The sequence below is a fragment of the Danaus plexippus genome, chromosome 7, assembly GCF_018135715.1.
Source record: "Danaus plexippus chromosome 7, MEX_DaPlex, whole genome shotgun sequence".
In the NCBI taxonomy this organism is placed as follows: Eukaryota; Metazoa; Arthropoda; class Insecta; order Lepidoptera; family Nymphalidae; genus Danaus; species Danaus plexippus.
The window spans coordinates 7,721,431-7,740,731 of record NC_083541.1 but is presented as its reverse complement, the minus strand read 5'-3'; the positions used below and the strand labels follow the sequence as shown (position 1 = coordinate 7,740,731).

The 19,301-nt window shown below is 35.0% G+C and overlaps 2 protein-coding genes across 2 annotated transcripts; both read right to left on the bottom strand.

Annotated features, from left to right (window-relative positions):
• Positions 1-4,806: 4,806 nt before the first annotated feature.
• LOC116770699 (tetraspanin-9-like) lies at positions 4,807-9,662 on the bottom strand. Its single transcript, XM_032662287.2, has 5 exons — positions 9,509-9,662; positions 9,192-9,380; positions 7,488-7,646; positions 5,619-5,807; positions 4,807-5,389 (listed from the first exon to the last, which is right to left on the bottom strand). Exons 1-5 carry the CDS (start codon positions 9,560-9,562, stop codon positions 5,321-5,323), a joined length of 660 nt encoding a protein of 219 aa, XP_032518178.2. The 5' UTR covers positions 9,563-9,662; the 3' UTR covers positions 4,807-5,320.
• Positions 9,663-14,076: 4,414 nt separating this feature from the next.
• On the bottom strand, positions 14,077-17,166 carry LOC116770698 (23 kDa integral membrane protein-like). The gene is made up of 5 exons (XM_032662286.2): positions 17,008-17,166; positions 15,684-15,878; positions 15,419-15,571; positions 14,381-14,566; positions 14,077-14,248 (listed from the first exon to the last, which is right to left on the bottom strand). Exons 1-5 carry the CDS (start codon positions 17,065-17,067, stop codon positions 14,177-14,179), a joined length of 666 nt encoding a protein of 221 aa, XP_032518177.2. The 5' UTR covers positions 17,068-17,166; the 3' UTR covers positions 14,077-14,176.
• Between the last annotated feature and the right edge of the window lie 2,135 nt (positions 17,167-19,301).

Here is a 19,301-nt window from a genome sequence, read left to right as displayed (position 1 = left end):
TTGTCTGGAACGCGATGAAACTATCAGAATGATAAGATTTATAACCTGCATCAGATTTTGCGAATATTAATATCAAACTCTGCTGTTATTTGTTAACGACAAATATGCCGACCTTATATAGATAAAATAATAATAATTAAAATGACAGCTTTTACGAGCAATAAGCAAGGTTTTGTTTAGTATTATTACCTGTTATGTAGAGCTATTACAATAAATACGTAAAGGCCTCTTCAAGAAAATATAACAATATTTGTATATACTTAATTTTAAGTGTTTAATATAAAATAGATAAGTGAAACATCTTTAAATAGTGATATAAATAGTTGTGAAAAAAAAAGCCTTAGAAAATCGCTAATTTAACAGTATTAACGAGAAAGCTGTCTGTTTACGAACATAACAGTATATGTCTGTTTCTGTCTGTTGTGTCACTGTGACTTGAATCAATATTTATGTATCCTCTATTAAGATTTGAAGCAAAATAACTTTTTACACAACGGCTCACCATTATACGTGTACACAAATACGATCAAAGAAGTCGCTGCGAGGAAAATTTATAGTTAAATAGTAATAGGTTCAGAGATCGCAATAAATAATATATTATTACAAAAAGCGACGTTTTATGCCATATAATATATGAATATCAAAATAAAATATTAAAATGGATTTGTTTAACAAAGCCTACATGTTGGTATCAGTGCTAGTGGGTTAATCATTTGAATTGAACCGATCCAGATTATTAGGATGTGGTGAGCGTGCGACCCAGACACATGCAGATTCTGCGAGATCCCAGCCGACCTGCTTCATGAGAAATATTACCTTCCACGCGGACATACGCGCAGCGTGCGCACATCACATGATTCCTATTTATTTGTGCTGCTGAGGACGGACATTTAACAATTCAAGAGTTGTTGGCTTCCATTGCCTAGTTTCAATGTAAAAATAGATCCTTAAGCTTTGGACAGCCTTTGGAAACTGACTTGAAATACAACCGGTGGTGAAAGGGTGAAACAGAATTATCATTTTTTTGAACTTAATGTAATCGTTCTGAACTTGCTTATTACATATTAATTAATAAAATATTCTAAGGATAAAACATGAAAATACAGGATTAAATCTTCAAACCTTTCTTTTAATAATTCATCTTTATCTGTCATGGAATGTGTCGTGCTTGTATTTTTGTCTGCGTTTATATTACTAACACATTTATATTTAACTTTCCTAAAACTTCCATCACTTCCCATTAGTCGTCAGGCCAACTTATATGTTATATGTTATTATAAAGTGTACACATTGACATTACATTTGGCAGAAATATTTGGTAAAAAGCTTAAAATTTAAATTATTGATATAGTGATTTTAATTTCAAAGTATTATTTCGTTTGTAAAATATTATCAATTTTTATTTTGTGGCTTCCGGAATTCATTACACCTACATAAAACTTCAAGGGTTAGTTTTTGTAATAGCATAATTTAGAACAAACAGACGGACAGACCGACAGTTGTATATATATTATATGTATTTTAGATTTTTCTTACCCAATTGTCAAGTCGCCGGCGTATTATGATGTGAATATAACATTTTAAAACTATTCAATTCAATGCCTTTGGATTCAAAACTTTGATTTTCATTAAATGAATTGTATGATACATTTACAATACAATTACAGCGTCTTCAAAGCCAAGACTTCAGTGAGGAAGAGTAAAAGCTGCGAGTTCGGGGCGCAGGCCACAGCAGACGTGTGCTTTTATCGGTCGTTGACCCCAACCACTCGTTAAACTTGATTTTACCGTTATCAATAAAATCGGGACAGCTTTTTATTTTTACCTGCTTATTAATAAACACGACACTTAAGTTTGTAATTATATTTGAGTTTCTTATTATTATCGAGCTCTTAAAATTTCTCCTACTGACAGTTCTCATTTCATATTTTTAAAAGAAATGTCATGTCGCTAAGAGTACCTACACTTTGGTTCAATGTTTAATTCATTGTCACGTTCAATTAAAAATAAAGATACAGAAATATCTTTTAACGATTGTCAATTGTTTTTTCAAATGTCACTATAGACGAAATAAAGGAGTTTTTATGTATTTTAAAAGTCTATTTTAAAAGACGATTAATAATTGATTTCAATGATTAATTGATTGATGAAAAACTGTTAAAATAAATAAGCCACTTAACATTTTTTGATTTGAAGGTACCTTCAGGTGAATCTTTTCTTACATTCATTTATTTATTGTTGAACGAGATATAAAAAAAACATCTCAATAAAAACAAGAGAGCTGTAACGTATAACACTATATTAACACAAACACATGACGATGCTCTGACGTCTTTTAATGTAATGCAAAACGTACCTAACCGTTCAAAATAGAACAACAATATTAATTAAAATTACACAGCTCTGTTTGACTATATTCTACAGTGTGTGTGTATTGTGTAGAAATATAAGCTTAAAAATATCTAACCCTGAGATAGCTTTTTATCGATAAAGCTGAGATTCGCGACAAGTACGCAGCCTTGTCTAAACCGGTCCCTCCGGTATGAGATGGGAGGGAGATGTTAAGGGGTAAGGGGAAGGGGTAGGGGGGAGCGGAGGAGACCAGACGGGATACCATAATATTAACAGTACAAAACACATTTAATAACACTTCAAGATTTGAGAGATGTAGTGATATTATGGACATGTAAGTAGTGTGAAGGATGTCGTAAGAATAATAATAATAATAATATTTTTATATACAATTGAGATTAAAGAAAATATACGCCAACAAAGCCTGAGCTTTGATTGCTTGCTTGCTTTGAAAGCTTTGAATTTTGAATTTTGAGCTTTTTAAAATAAAATGTTATTCAGTGTTAGAGACAGTCAGTGAGTAGTCGAAGGGAATATCTTTTTTATAAAGCTAGAAGCGCTTATAATATATGTATATGCTTACCCCAAGTTTGAATCACTACACACGGAGCGTCAACAGTTTTTCGATAATAAATCTTCACACATTATAGTATTGATGGGTATATTGGTTATTGATAGAAAAACAGGAATCGCTTAGTAAGTAGCGCGGCGATGCAAAATATGGTACACGTATTAATCGCTAACGTCTAGAGGGTCGTTATTTTAATTATATATTTAATAACAAATAACTTTATAGTTTTGTGTTTTTCTTTAAGAAAGTTTTTAAGCATTCTTGTATGAATTTGTTCTCACATTTAAGATTAACATGCACATTAGAAAATAAACTTAATGATTATGGTCTAATTAATTATTTGAATTGTCATAAAGGGACTCCTTTAGCTGTCAAATTTCTTATTATATATTTAGAATTGGCTTGAGTAAGTGATATTTTTGAAAAAGATTACTTTCATTGTCATGTTCTTAACAAACAACTGTTAAGTATAATGGGGACTAATGGTTTAAACACTAACTACAAATATACAGTATTGTTAGTTCACGGACCTTCACAAAAGAAATTCATGCTTTCACTCTTTGTGACTTACATCTGGAACAGAGTAAATAAAAAATATCGTCACAACTCACAGTTTGACAGTTTGTGAAAGTTACCTATTTTTGTTGATTTTCTTTTATCCATTCGCAAATGTAAGTTTTTCAATGGATTCAAAAGTTTAAATTTCATTAATGAATACGTTTCTCACTTTAATAAATTACTATTTTACCTCAAGGTATTCTCCTACACGTGGCCATCACTATCATCTCTACTATCTCTATCATCTCTACCATCTCTATCATCACTACCATCTCTACCATCTCTACCATCTTATCTGTTTGATGTGTTCGCTGCACTACTACAGTTTAGGTGTTATACAGTAACTATTAAAACATCAAACCAGTTACTGTATTTTTTTTAAATTTGGTTAGGTAGGGAGAGGAGCTTGGACAGTGGACGTGAGCGTTTAACGCGCGTTAGTTAGGGGCTCCTTAAACCTACACCTGGGTCGCAAGTCCCAGGAACTGTTGAAGCATCTCTCCCTGCAAGGCGATTGACCTGGCACCCGCACGGTGAATCCATGGTATGCTGAGAGGTTTCGTCTCGTCTATAGAGAGACACTAACTATAGTTAAAATTGCGAACTTTCACTGTATTTATAACATTTGTATGATCAAGTAAAGGTATTACTGAAATTTCATTGTCTTTGCTGGAGTTTTTCTCGTCAGGCGTCCGTCTCCATCCAAGTTCTGAAGGTTGCGGTGAAGAATAGAGAGACTCTATGATAGCCTGATGCAGTCTGGAGATCTCATCCCCAGTTAAGCCCCTTTTGCTCTAATCGCAAACGATCGTTGCTGGGAAAGCATGGATGCTTCGATGATAACGCCATAAGACAGTTTATAGAAGGGAGGTGCAACTGCTGTTACGAGCCGATGCATACCCCTCGTTACATCCAGGAGGAAAGTCCTTTATAAGTCCGTCAGTGCGCAGTTCTGGCGGGCGTGGCGGGCGGGAATCTCCGCTTCCGCGCGTAATAAGCACGATAATTGGCATCTAAAGGTGTTGGGTTACAGTGGCCTCCTTCTGCGAGGAGATGGTTGCGGTACAGTGGGACAGTGAGTCAGACTCGTCCGCTCACCTGTTCCGTAAGAGAAGGTTGGGAAGGCGATGGAAGTAAGTCCGTTGCTTGCTTTACTAGCTGCGGTGGGGGGTGGCCTCCAGACATTTCATTGACCTATGTTTGGAGAGAGTTCTCGTCTGACGGGACGCTCTCAAAAGTAATGTAATTAGGTAAACCCACTGTTGCATCGCGGTCAAAAGGTTTGGTTAAAGTGGGTTACGCTTTACTAAATTAAACCAGTGAACTATAAAACAAACACTGTTTATTAAATGCATGTTCTGTTTACACAGAACATATACCGATATCACATTTTTTTTATTATCTTTGTTTGACTGGGGTTAACTTCATATTATCTTTGAAACGGTTGAACCGATTTAAACGGGCCTGGCAAGTGAAAATAGCCCCTGTACTAAGAAATAACATGAGATAGTTTTTTCTAGAAATATAACAAAAAATAAATAATCCTCACTGACGAAGTCGCGGGCACACGTAATCAATAAATTAATTATATTATGAACTTATTATAAAGTAGCAAACTATTCTTGGAATTTAAGTATTTTCGTTTTATCATACTTATACATATGCAGGTGTCTGACACATCAATCTAATACCCTCTTTACAAGAGATTCGATAAAATTTGGCCAATTTTAAATGAAACTTTATAAAGTTAATAACTTCAAGCGACATTGCTTGGCGATAATATTTATGGTGGCAATGTATAGAGTAGGTAGTTGCTCCAATGGTTATAGTTAGTTTTGTCTAGACGGTTCTCCGACGATTGTTCCCGACGGTGCTGCAAAAACTAAATGATAATACCACTGCGAGAACCTGAAACAAAATTTTTGTAAACTTTATATAGTTTTTAGATTTTTCACAGTATTAAGGTTTTGAATAAATTATTAAGACATTTTTCTTGAAACTTAAAGTTATTTTAATGAAAAATCGAGAAATTCCTTAGATGGCACAGATCTAATAATACTTTTATTCTTGTCATCACTTCCCGCCCTGACATCGTTGGTCTGAGCTGTACCAATAGTAAAATACTTTTTTTCTTTACCTCAATGGCTACAATCACAGCTACGATGATTCCGATGACTTCACCGTAGGTCTCAAAGAAGTCGGCTACAACCTTGTTGCAGCCTTCGAAGGCGGATGAAGCTTCACAGGTTTGCACCACAGACGGACAGCAGGACGGAGGCAGAGCCACGTTGTAGGAGTTTGGACCTGTCGTGCCGCAGCATTGGAACTGACAAATAAATACTCATCTTAAAATCGGTCTGTAGTTTAGTGTTTACATATAAAAGACATCCCTAAATATTTCTGCATTTAATAGATATAAACACAATTCACATATATCAAACTTATTTATAAGGTAATTATATAATTATTTATACATGAGTCATACCTTTTTATTTGTTATTTTTTAATTATGTTTTAGAATATTTCACAAAATATTATTGCAAAGTATTATGCAATAGACAGTATTCTGCATTAAAGCTAAAATTACACTACTTATATATGTTTTAGAGAAACATCTATGTATAGGGTTTTCCATTAAGGGCGCTTGATCTTTGAAATGCAAAAAAAAATACATGTAGGAAAGATATTTGCGAAATTTTTTTTTTATTTGGAAGGTCTATCGACCCCATTATGTATGGAATATGACATCATTCAAATGACCGCCACGGCTTCGGTTGGTGGCTTGCACACGAAAGGTCCAATTTTCGATGACTCTGGCGCACAAATCGGGCTGTATTTGATCGATGGCGTGGCGTATGTTGACTTTGAGGGCATCGGTGGTGTGCGGCTTGTTGGCATAGACCTGCGACTTAAGAAAACCCCACAAGAAAAAGTCCAGCGGGGTCAAATCGCACGATCTTGGTGGCCAGTTCACGTCGCCTCCGCGCGAGATGACCATGTCCAGAAATTGCTCGTGCAGAACTTCCATCGTAGCGTGTGCTGTGTGGCACGTAGCGCCGTCCTGTTGAAACCACATGTTGTCCAGATCCATATTCTCGATTTCAGGCCAAAAGAAGTTGGTTATCATCGACCGGTATCGCTCACCATTGACGGTGACGGCCACACCATTATCGTTTTCGAAAAAATACGGACCAATCACGCCTCCGGCCCAAAGTCCGCACCAAACAGTCACTTTCTGCGGGTGCATTGCCACTTGGTGAACCTCGTGTGGATTGGTCTCGTCCCAAATACGGCAATTTTGCTTGTTGACATAGCCATTCATCCAAAAATGCGCCTCGTCGCTGAAGATGATTTTTTTGCCAAAATCGGCGTCAACTTCCAACTGCTCTAATGCCCAGTCAGCGAACACACGGCGCTGTCTATGGTCATTAACCTTGAGCTCTTGGGTCAGCTGGATCTTGTACGGGTGCAGGCTCAAGTCACAACGCAAAATTCGCCAAGTTGTCGTCTGCGAAAGGCCGAGTTCCTGTGCGCGACGCGGAATTGACTGCCGCGGGTTTTCGAGGACACTGTCGCGCACAGCGGCGATATTCTCGGCAGATCTCGCGTTACGTTGACGCACGGGAACCGGCTGATTGTTAACTGACCCGGTTGACTCGAATTTGTCCACCAATCGACGGATAGTCGACTCGGCAGGACGATCATCGCGACCGTAAAACGGGCGAAGTGCGCGGAACGTTGCTCGAACTGAAGACCCATTTTCATAAAACAATTTTATGATTTGCACGTGCTGCTCGACACTGTAACCTGCCATGGTGGTTTGGGAGGACGGAATGAATATAACACACTGCATTTGACAGCTGTCACTCAAACAACATGGCCGCAATCAGCTGTCAAAGTTCAAGCGTCCCTATTGGAAAACCCCATATATTTGAAAAAAGAGGTGAAAACATCCCGAGGTAAATGATAACAAGACTTAAATATACTTTGAGAAAATGTAACTTACCGTGGATTGCATAACATAGAACTGTTCCCTGATCTCCAACCTCAAGAAAGCCTCTTCCAGCCAGTCCTTGACCAGATCCTTGATGTCGCTGAGGTTTCTGAACACCACCACGACCACGTATAGCTTAGCTGCAGCCAGCGCTATCATGCATATAGCGTACTGCAAGGGCATACATTACATAGTATACGAGTGTCCAGTTGTAAGGAATCGAAGGTGAACCATAAACAAAAAAAGAATAATAGAATTAATATTTTAACCAATCTTTCTCTAATTTAAGATAAATTTTAATGCTGGTACTCGGTAGGTCAGTGAGGGCATTAAATTGATTCTCTGCGTTGAACCTAAATCTGCTGTATCTTTTTCAATCAAACTTTTACACAATAAGTGATATTATAATGTTATATTAACAATTGTTATTTAATTTATGTTTATATATTTTTAATACTGTGTTGTCTTGTTTGTGTGTTTGTGTGCTGTGTATAATAATGGATTATATCCTTATCTTGATAAACTTATAGTTTGTTTAAACATTTTGTTTTGTTATCGATAAAATAATTTTATAAGTCACATTTCCGGACAGTGGATTGTAACTATTGATATTGTATAAATTATTTGGCCACGTAAAGCAATTTTTTATTGATAATATCTGTAAAATTTGCTGATTGCTATATTAGTGTAAAATACAGTTTTTACTTAATACAGATGGATGTATACGCGGTATATACAAATGTAAATGTAATTTTTTTTCTACGTCTATTTCTCCGTCTCTAAATATTTGAAACGGCTGAAACGATTTTCGCTGGTCCTATCAAAAAATCGCGGCAAATCTAGTAACTGAACAAATCTAGTAAAATGTTATATAGAAAAATACGGAGCGTTTCACGTTCCTTTATCGTGAACACTCACACACGATACTATCCACGCAGGTTTACGAATGAAAAATTGAAGATGCTCCGTACTAAGTTAGACGTTCCAAACTCCTGTTAAGAGTACATCAGTGTGAAGTCAAATAGGTTTACTAAAGTTATACATGTAGAAAGTGTATTTGTGTATCCATGGCACTAAATAGTAACACGGGGTGTTCTAGGAATTATTGATCCGCCGATAACCGAGGAGCGTCAGCAACACGGAATGAGTCATGATGACGTACGAGTATTTGGATCTCTTACTCATGATTAAGCAATAAGCATTCCTAGTGAAGTAATGAATCTACTACCTTTCTTCCGAGATGACTTTACTTCACGGTGTGCCCACATGGACACATCTTCATTCTTTATGTTTTTTTTTAAAGAATTTGTGAATTTATCTAATGACCATTTTATTGAAACTCGATTGATAGATGCAATTGATAATAATTAATAGCCCAGACAATGTAGACAGAGATATGGTGGTCAAGTAACTTGAATATTCGTGGTTTATATAAACTTTAAGAGAAAATATAATGATAGGAATTTTAAGACTACTTTATAAGATATATTAATAGAGTAGATTTTTGTTTTTTGGATGTATTTGTAAGTTTAAAAGTCTAAACACAACTGACACTTTAAATAGTTAGGTGGATTTGATTAGAGAGAAATTGTTACCATTATTTTAAGTGAATATAAAAATTATTCCAACTATTTTTATATGATAGACCCATTCGGTTATATTTGATAGTTTTGAAACTTTCATTATCACGAATCATATATAAAAAATATTATTTACCAAAGTAAGAAAACATCTGTTCTCCCGTATCGCCCCACAGCATCCCAGGAACGCTATCAGGAATATAAGAGCTCCGAGCACTATGACAGTGATGGGGATGGCGTTCACGTTGGTCGTGACGACCTCCAACACATCGGTTAGCTGCAGCAGTGTCGCAACTCCCAGACCGATGAGGGCCAGGCCGCCGAGCTGTAATATTAACAAGAAAGGATTTCATCTCTCTCCTGAACGTCGAAGGTCCAAATAGAATTTATATTCAATGGTTTTCAAATCTCTTACAAATGAAAAGAAACGAAAGATAGGCCAATGTTGCTTACAGTAAAAATAAGGTTGGAAAAAAATAATCCATATTTGACGAGCAAACAACACATTTTAAAATTAGTTGATTTTATTAAATTTACAACAGAAAGTGTTTGTTGTCTGTATCAACAGCTGGCCGTCAACTCCACAGTCCGCACTCTACTTATATTGTTCTATGCCAGGATGACATTATCTCTGCGATAAACAGATAACACGTACTAATCAAACCATATAGTCATAAATATTACTAACGACCGTCTGTTTATAGCGGCTCATATTATATTTAATGAATTCTTACCAAAAGTTTTGTTGGAAGAATCGAGGATAGTATATATCGCGTGGAAATTGGATGATAGTCTCCAAGAGATCTTTTGTCCCAGAAAAGAGATTTTATTTAGCCTTGAAAGAAATCTCTAATACAATAAAATAATAAAATAAATACAGCTATATTGTTGGTACGATGGTATACTAAATACTTTGAAATCTTCAAAGAGTCCTGTTAAGTTTTTCAAAGTATAAGTATGCATATATTATATTATCTCGTATTCTTGAATCGCCATCAAAGGGAAAACCAGGAAAGATACAAGTATAAAGATAGAAGGATCTATAGGAATCCCCGCAGTAAAACGCTAATCATGAAAATATTCATTTCTGAATCTCACTGCAATGAAACGTTATCGTATGAAAAACACGTTTCTTTTATTTATTTAGCACAATTTGAACGTTATCATTTATAGAAAACCAGAAATTACTCATAATTTATTAATATTTTTTATTTAGAAAACGAGAACAGCAAGAGACAGCAGGGCTTGACTGCACTACAAGGGGTTTTAAAAATATATAATTGATCTGTTTAAAATCATATTTTTCTGCCATTTAGTGCGAAAAGTTTTTTAAGTTTCCTTTACTACAAGAAAGTCGTGGTAGTTTCTGTTGCCTTAGAAGTAGGTAAAGTTTACTTGATTATGAGACGAAACCTCTCGGCATACCATGTATTCACCGTGCGGGTGCCGGGTCCATCGCATTGCATAGAGAGGAGCTTCGACAGTGCCTGGGACTTGCGACCCAGGTGTAGGTTTAAGGGGCCCCTATCTAACGCTTGTTAAACGCTCACCTCCACTTTCCAAGCTCTCCTCTCTACCTAACCAAATATGAAACGAACCTGCAAGGGCTGCCTTCGACGCACGTTCCAAGAATGAACTGATGTTAGTTCTTGGCAGCCCTAAGTCTTTTAGCAGGTTGTAGAGAGATTTGGCTGTTATACCTCTCACTCCTACTTCTACCGCGTACAAATTTATAACAAACATATTCTTAGTGAGTTCGTGAGCGAGCTCGTACTACTTTTTGACCTTGATGGCATGGTCTTTGGGGTTGTTGGTTTCCCAAGGAACCGTGAGCTCTATTACTACAACGCGCTTTAAAATTCGCGAATATAAAAATATGTCCGGTCTGGAGGCCGACGCACAAATTTCCTCTAGGATCTTATATTGCTTCTCATACGTGTATTTCGTGCTTGATTGAGTATTCTTAGTATAGTTACAAAATCAGCTGATTTATGGGACTCATCATCAACGCCTATATTTTCAATGTTAGTAAAGAAGTGGAAGAGATGCAGTTGTTGGAAGCGGTCCAGTTAGTTTGTTTCTGTGGCGTATGGTCCTGCATCACCAGACCACGGCTCCGTAGCCAGTAATATGTCGGATATAAATACCATTTAATGCAGAATTATTATTGATTGACAGCACACTTTCAACAGATATTATCTCGGTTATACCAAAAATTTATTCTCTCGTTTTGGATCTGTTTAAACAGATCATTGCTTCATTAAAATTTTGTCTTGTTCCGAGATCCTTTACACGAGTCTCATGGTCGACTAATTCCAAAGCTGGAACATATGAGTATGACGAATCGTTGATTCGGCTTCCATTACGGATATCATTGGCTGGAGATATTATAAACGTCCCTGTGACTTCAAGACTGTTTTTTTTAAGAAAAGTTATATTGTGCTATTGAAGACCTTTACCTACATTTAACCTTCTCCAATCATTGCTAAAACTTATTTTCGAGTATTATTGTGAATAATTTTGAGTACAATTCTGATGTCTTTTATTTTATTAAGTAAGCTGATGAAAATTATCTCAAAGACTGAGGGTTATAACGAGCCTCTACCATTTTTGTTTATAGACTATTAAAAAGCCTTCAACGCCTTCAAAATCTGTTCTTGTCTAGAATCCTGAAGAGATGCCTTATTCACGTTCGATAGTTTCTCTGTCAGACCGAGTTTCAAATTAGTGGCAACGGACTGCTGCTGATCCACTTTGGAGGAGGTTTATTTTCAGAAGTGGACGGCTAGGTGGATTATATAAAAATTAAAATTCTATCCTCCTCGCTTTATTTATATAAAAAAAGAAAACTCCTTTACCCTCTAATTTATTTCAAATATTTTTCTTTTTGATATCTATTGCCTAAAGGCATTAAAATGCAATTTGTAATTAATTAATAACTCGATTATAAAACAATTGATCTTTTGCTTTTATGATACCTGTACTATTTAGGTACATCGATTTAATAAATTTTTTTTCTTTATACTACCTACTTATTATTTCTGTATACTATCTCTTCTGTTAGACTATATTTTTATAATTTATAGTAAGTTAACAAAGAAAGGAAACATAGTATTTTTCATTTCCTTGTTTTGTAAAACTGTCTCTGTCCATTATTGCGTTATTTTTTGTGTTATTGGCTTTAACTTTATATTCTCAGAGATTAAGTATAGTCATTAGAATTTTATTTATGTCACGGCGTCTAGGTTTCCTTCGGTATTGAATAATCTGAATCTTAATGGAGACCTGTTTACATGAAAAATTATTTGACATGCCTTTGTAGCTTTACGACAATTAATAACATTATGAATTTTATGAAGTTCGTAAGATTTTAATTTTTAATGTTTATCTACCTTTGAGAATGTTGTCTAGATTTGATTTCATTCTGAGCTTTTTTTATATAGTCCTTGCTATATTTGTTTGTTAATTATCAGTTCTTGTGATTGTTTCAGCATATTGTACACTTAATGGCTGTTTTTAAAGTATCGAAAGTGGTTTTATGATAAACAAAGTGACGATGATTAATATTATAATTTAAAATATAAATTGAAGATATGTTATCATAGTTTATAGTTAGCATCGATTACCGATCAACTATTCATTAGAAAATACTTGACGGTATATTTTCCACAATGAATAGCTTTGAGATAAATATAATAAAACATCCGAAGTTGAAGATGAATGCCAAGTATTCAAGTACCTAGTTCTGGTCGTGAGTATCGTAGGAATTATGTGTTCGTTTAAATTATGATGTAAAAAAAAGATATCAAAGAATAAAACTTGTGATTTTACATTTATTTTCAATCAGGCGCTATGATTGTTACTAATACTTTTATTATCTACTTCGAACGAAGTCGTATCTGAAAAATATCCAATTTATTACTTCCACTCTCCTGATTTTCGCTGGCAGACCATTTATGAGTTTGCCACTGTAACCATCAGAGCTTACCACCTCTGATAAGTACCTATTACCTTTGTCAATAGTAGTTTGGGTTGAATTAAACAAAGAAATTAGTATATGTATTGTTGTATTTAACACAACACGAGTCGAAACTTCTTAGCATTCAATGGATTCACCGTGCGGGTGCCGGGTCCATCGCGTTGCAGGGAGAGGAGCTTTAACAGTGCCCGGTACTTGCGACCCAAATATAGGTTTAAGGGATAGGCATCCCTTACTAACGCACGTTAATCGCTCACCTCCACCGTTCAAGCTTCTCTCTCTACCTAACCAAATTTGAAACGAACCTACTGGAGCCGCCTTCGAAGTACGTTCTTAGAAAGAATTAGTGTAAGTTCTGGACAGGCCCAAATCTTCAAGTAGGCTGTAGAGAGATTTAGCTATTATATCTTTCTCTCCCACCTCTGTCGCTTACAAATTTACCACGAACCTATTCTTAGTGAGTTTGTTAGTTAGCTCGTAATATTTGTTGAACTTGATGGTATGGTCTTTGGGGATGTTGGAATCCCAAGGAACCGTAAGCTCTATCATCACAATGCGCTTTAAAATTTGCGAATACGTAAATATGTCTGGTCTGGAGGCCGACGCACAAATATCCTCTGGGATTTTATATCATACGAATCACTGAAGTTATTTAGCTGATGAATCAGCCGTTAGCGCGAGCCCGAGCTACAACTTCAACCCCTTTATGACGCCTATATCTAAATTGACAAAAGGGTTTTATTAAAATCATAGACGAGGAAATTATCGTAGATCCTAACTTTTTTTACCTTACTGTTTGGTGCATAATGTAAAGAAACTTCGTTACATTTTATAAAACGTATTTAGAATTTCTGTATAATCAACTTAATTTTGAATTTCTAAAATAAGGCTGAAACAAAGATTGTATAGGATTGGATAATTAGTATTTGGAATTATTAACTAATGAAAGATTCTTGATAATATCTTTACCTGAAGTTCAGATGCGAGTGTCATCGCATTGGATTCTGTATTTAAAGTCCCAGACGGACAAACCATTAATATATTTCTTTGATATAACAAACGTTATTTATTGCTTAGCAACTAAGGAGGTACATTGTAAACAATTAATGTATTGTAAAACTTAAATCTATGTGTTTCCAATGTTAATAGCGGCTTCTTCTGTTTTTGTTGCGGGCGTGGTTCGCCAGGCAGAGCGAAAACACGACGGCTACGAGCTGTAAAATATACAAGCAAAGCATCATTAAATACTTCTGTACAGTTATTCACGAATTTCATTTCCAACTTTAAGTTAAGTTATTAAGAGTTCATTGATTTTAACGTATATCAAGTATGCGTGTGTGATATACCTCAATAGCTCCGACCACAATCGCCACTGATCCGATGGCGAGTCCGAAAGTTTCGAAGAACTCGGTGACTATATCTCCGCAGCCGCTGTAAGCGTTGATCAGAGTACAGGGGGTGTTGGCGCAGCAGGTAGCTGGCAAGGGGGCCAAGCCGTAGGACAACGCGCCGGCAGGGCCGCAACATGAGAACTGTAGATATACAACAAGATTCAGGTTATTAATTTCCTCTTCACATAATAAAAACAACTTAATGTTCCACAATACTCCAGATTTTAAAGCTAACGATGAACTCTATGTATTCTTCTCAATAGTTATTGTAACGCGGGGTGACTTCATCGACGGACGATACTGGTCTATCTATCTGTGATTGATGTTATAACTATCTATTGATCTATTCTTTGAATTATTGTCTTTTTGCACATACATTTTGACAATCTTAAATGTGATTATTAAACTACGCTATCGATATAAATAGTGATTCATGAATGAGACAGGCAGTGACTAGATACCTACTAAGAATTTCGTTCCTGCTGAGACTGGTCATGAAGATATCACTTTTAAGTCCGAAACTCCATTAAATGACTTTTGGAATAATAGTAAATTTTTATTTACAGATTTTGTAAAATGACAAAGAAGCTTCAAGATCTTATCTTAATTTTATTAGCGACTCGAATCATTACTCGTAATTTTTTCATAGGTATTAGTTATTAAAAGACAAAGCTTACAAGTTCCCCTCCAAAGACTAATGTTAATATCCTTATCGAGCTGTTTCATTCAAATCAGCTTCATAACAATCATCGCATTTTTAAATAAGACATTTAATATATGCTATCTGCGAAAGCCACGATATACTATCTAATCTACTACTTATGACATAAATAAATATTCCAAGGAATAACGATGATGCTATTGTTTGCACCTTTTCAATTGTCAAACATAATTTTGCCATATATATAAAAAGAGGCACCTTTCACACTGTATATGAACATTAAATGTATGATGGAGTAAGTATTATGAGGTAGTAGTGTAGTGTATACTTACGGATTTCTCTATTCCTTGGAAGGCGATCTGATCTCTGGTGAAGGTTTCGTTCAGCCAGACAGGGATGTTGGTCAGAAGCTCGTCTTGTTTAACGAAGATCAAGGTAGCCAGCGTCACTTTGAGGATCATCAGCATAATCATGAATATAGAGTACTGAAATGTAGATGTATGACTCCCTGAGCATATTTGACTGATAGTCATATTAAAAAACAAATATAGCCTAGATAACATCAGAGTCTCTGTAGAAAGAGCTTTGGAAGCTTACCACAATGAGCATGCAATTGCTTTCCCGAATGGCGCCGCAGCAGCCGAAGAAGGCCACGAGGAATATGATGGAGCCGATGACCATGGCCCCGATGGGGGTGAGCTGGAATATCGGGGACTTGTCCAGAATTTCGGCGGCATTGGAGATGCGAAGCTCGACGGCAATACCCAGACCAAGTAGAGCTAACCCTGCGAGCTGTACACGTCATAACGTTAGACACATCCATAATTTTCTCTTTTCTTAGTCTTTTAAAAGTTAGAAATTTTCTGTAAGACTGTTGTTCGAAGTACATTCAATTTGAAGTCTAGAATTACTTTGGCTTATGTAATAAAAACATTAAGGTATATTAAATATAGATTTTATTCAACAGAACTTTAGTAGAATGTGTTCTGGAAGTAAGAAGATAAATTAAAATATGTAGATATGTGTTTGTTAAGTAATTGCGAGTTAATTCGAGATTTAATGTATTAAATGTATGTTTTTATTGTGTATCATCCGGTGTCGGATTATCACGTGTCCTAAAAAGATACCTATATGTTTGTACCGAGCACTATCTTATCAGGTATCGCGGAGGTGCGACGGACGACCGAATCGATTTGTTATTTTAAAATCTGCACCGATAATGTTGTACTTAGTTTGCCTTAAAAATTTTAATTATATATTGAGATTTAATCCTTTCGCGAGTATTCGTTTAAATGAAAATAATATTTTTCGTATCATACTACGCTTATTTTATTATTTTAAAAACTACATACTCCCGACGTTACGGTTACTTTTCAGAAACCGTGATCACGGGCAGACGAGATGTGAATGTCTAAAATATCCGAATCCGAAAAGGATTATTTCATTTTAGATTCATTATAATAATAATCCCATATACTGCGTACAGGACTACACATAACACACTCAACATGTGTTTTGATTAGGAATTAAGATTGTAACACGAAATTCATAAATTACGTAAATGTGATTAAAGATAAATAAATTATAATGTATAGGAGATAGATAAAAATAAATATTAATAAAAAAGTTATTATATCTTTAAAGCGAATGCTTGTTAACTATTTTGTTTAAAACTCAACGATCCTTAAATTTTCATCTAACATCACGTTCTTGGTGATTAAAATTGTTTACGAATTTACTGTCCTCTCTAATGACTATGCTTATTAATGTAATAAAACTGTATTTTAGGAGTTGTATGTATATTTTGAAGTGCAGATATGTATTTCTTTATGACGGCCGCGCCATGAGTGTTTGATAAAATGTTTAAGAAATACAATGAACGGGTATCCCAATAGGTGATTATGATGTGTTCTTTACTCACCGCAAAGAAGAGATTGGCAAAGAATAGCACGTATTTGACCAGGAATTCACCGCAACCCATTTTGATGATATCGATAATGTAGTGTGTCAAGACGAGCGGTGCTCTCGCCGCGTTATATCAGCTCAAACTGAACTGCCTCGCCAACTCCGATAGAGCGGTTACAGCGATAACACATTAGGGAGAAATGTTACCGCGAACACACCTACTGACTAATAATTAAATATACTTGGAATTATTATTGTTTAGCTGGAAAATATTTAAGTTATTTGTTTTATTAATTATACACAAAAACTATCAATGGTATGAGTTGGAAAAATATATTTATTTATATATGTCAATTTGCTTTGACACTATATACATGGCCTTTGGTTGGGTATTCAGATTCTGAGTATAAAGTTGAAAGAGACGGTTATCATTATTGAAGCCTTTGTATAAAAATATGCTTAATAAAATATATTATTACATTTGGTTAAAAACAGTATCCTTAGTCTAAGTTTCCATCGTCACTGCGCGCGGAGCGTTAACGGTTTGCATTCAAATCTTCGCTCATAGTATTAACGTAGGTTATTGAATTGAAACGGGAAAGGCTTCGTGTGTGGTGCGCGATATACGATGCTAGCTTGGATTATGCAAAAAACAGAAAAAAACACTGGTGCTTTGTGTAAGTAATTATACCAATGATAAGTGATTAGATAGAAATTGATTTTATTGAAGTATTTATATTATTAATACGTTACAACGTATACACTCGCAGACTCGCACACGCACAGACGCTCAACACATCTGGAACTACTTTAAGTAACACTATTCATTTTATAGGTTTTTAGACGGTATTTGTTGAAAATTTGATTCGGTAATTTCTCATTTTGTCGGTGAACACATAGGTAATTAATGATACTTCAAAAATTTTCATAAACAACAAGTAAAAGCTAAATTTAATTTGAAATGTATTAGGTAAGCGGAAAAATATTATAATTACTCTATCCTTAGGAAAAGAAACTATGAGCAAAAATATAAATATGTAAAATCGTAGATCAAAAAAATTGTAGGCGCTTTTATGTTTTGTGTAATTATTTTAACTTTCCATTTTTGATTAAATGAAGACATAGACAATATAATATTTTTTTGGCAAGCGAGGATACCCTGGTTCCTCAACAAAAAGAAACTAGAAGTTAACGAACCTGAGTCTATCTCAATGAGTCAAGACTTTGTCGAGAAGACAAAGAAATTCGTTCAAAGTTCATGAGATATTTAATCCATAGCCTGTTAATATATAAAACTTATAATGAAAGAACGGAAAGGCTTTTTCTGACCGTAAATAGTTATTTAAGGAGTTCCTTACGATTAGATCAAACATTTAGTTTGAATTTAATTACAGTAGAAATAAATATAAATATAATAAGTAGCTACCAATAACCACTTATTTGTTAATCGGTCTTACAACACAACAAAAACAGTTCACACGCGAGGTTTTTAATGACACAAAATGGGCAAATTGCACAGCGAACATTAATTAACAGAAATATTATATATATAAGAAATTATAATGCTAAAAAATTAAAAACAATTTACAAAATAACAAGAGTTAAGGAATAATTATGGTTTTATAGGAAATCCTATTTCGAGCTGAATATTGAACCTCTACTGGACTAATCGTAAAAAGACCTTACAGGAAGAAGAACGAGAGAACGATAACGTTTGTTATTTTCTAAGAATATTTTTATAAAGTCATTATGAGGACCTACACTGCTAAGTTTATTGAAAAAAAAGCTTTTGAAATGAGCTAAAATATTCTCAACATTTATATAGCAATGGTTCGACGTAGTGTGAAATATTTGTTATTTGAATGACGTTTATTGCGGTTTTACCCTGGACCTGTACACCTTTGAGTAATTAAACTTTCGGTTGGTGATTCGTCTTGACCTCATATCTTCAGGAAATTATGACTAGGTAAACGCAAACCCACATTTACAAGAGTATTGACGACGAGTGACAGAAGTTTAGAAGAGTCTTAGAATATGTAAATGTTAAAAAGACTTTTGTAGAAAAATCATAGTATTATATTTTAAAATTTTGTACCGTATACACTTCGGAACTGGATAAACTTTCCAAAACTCAATTCAAACGGGCAGCTCCTGTTGAAATAGCTTACACATAGCTGACCGCAATGAAATAAACAAGCGACACACATTTTTTTTAATATAAATTACAGTCATAATTTATTTACAAAATAAATAGTCTACTATAAAACATACTTAAATCGTCTGTATTGGCCTGTATTCGTTATTCCAAGT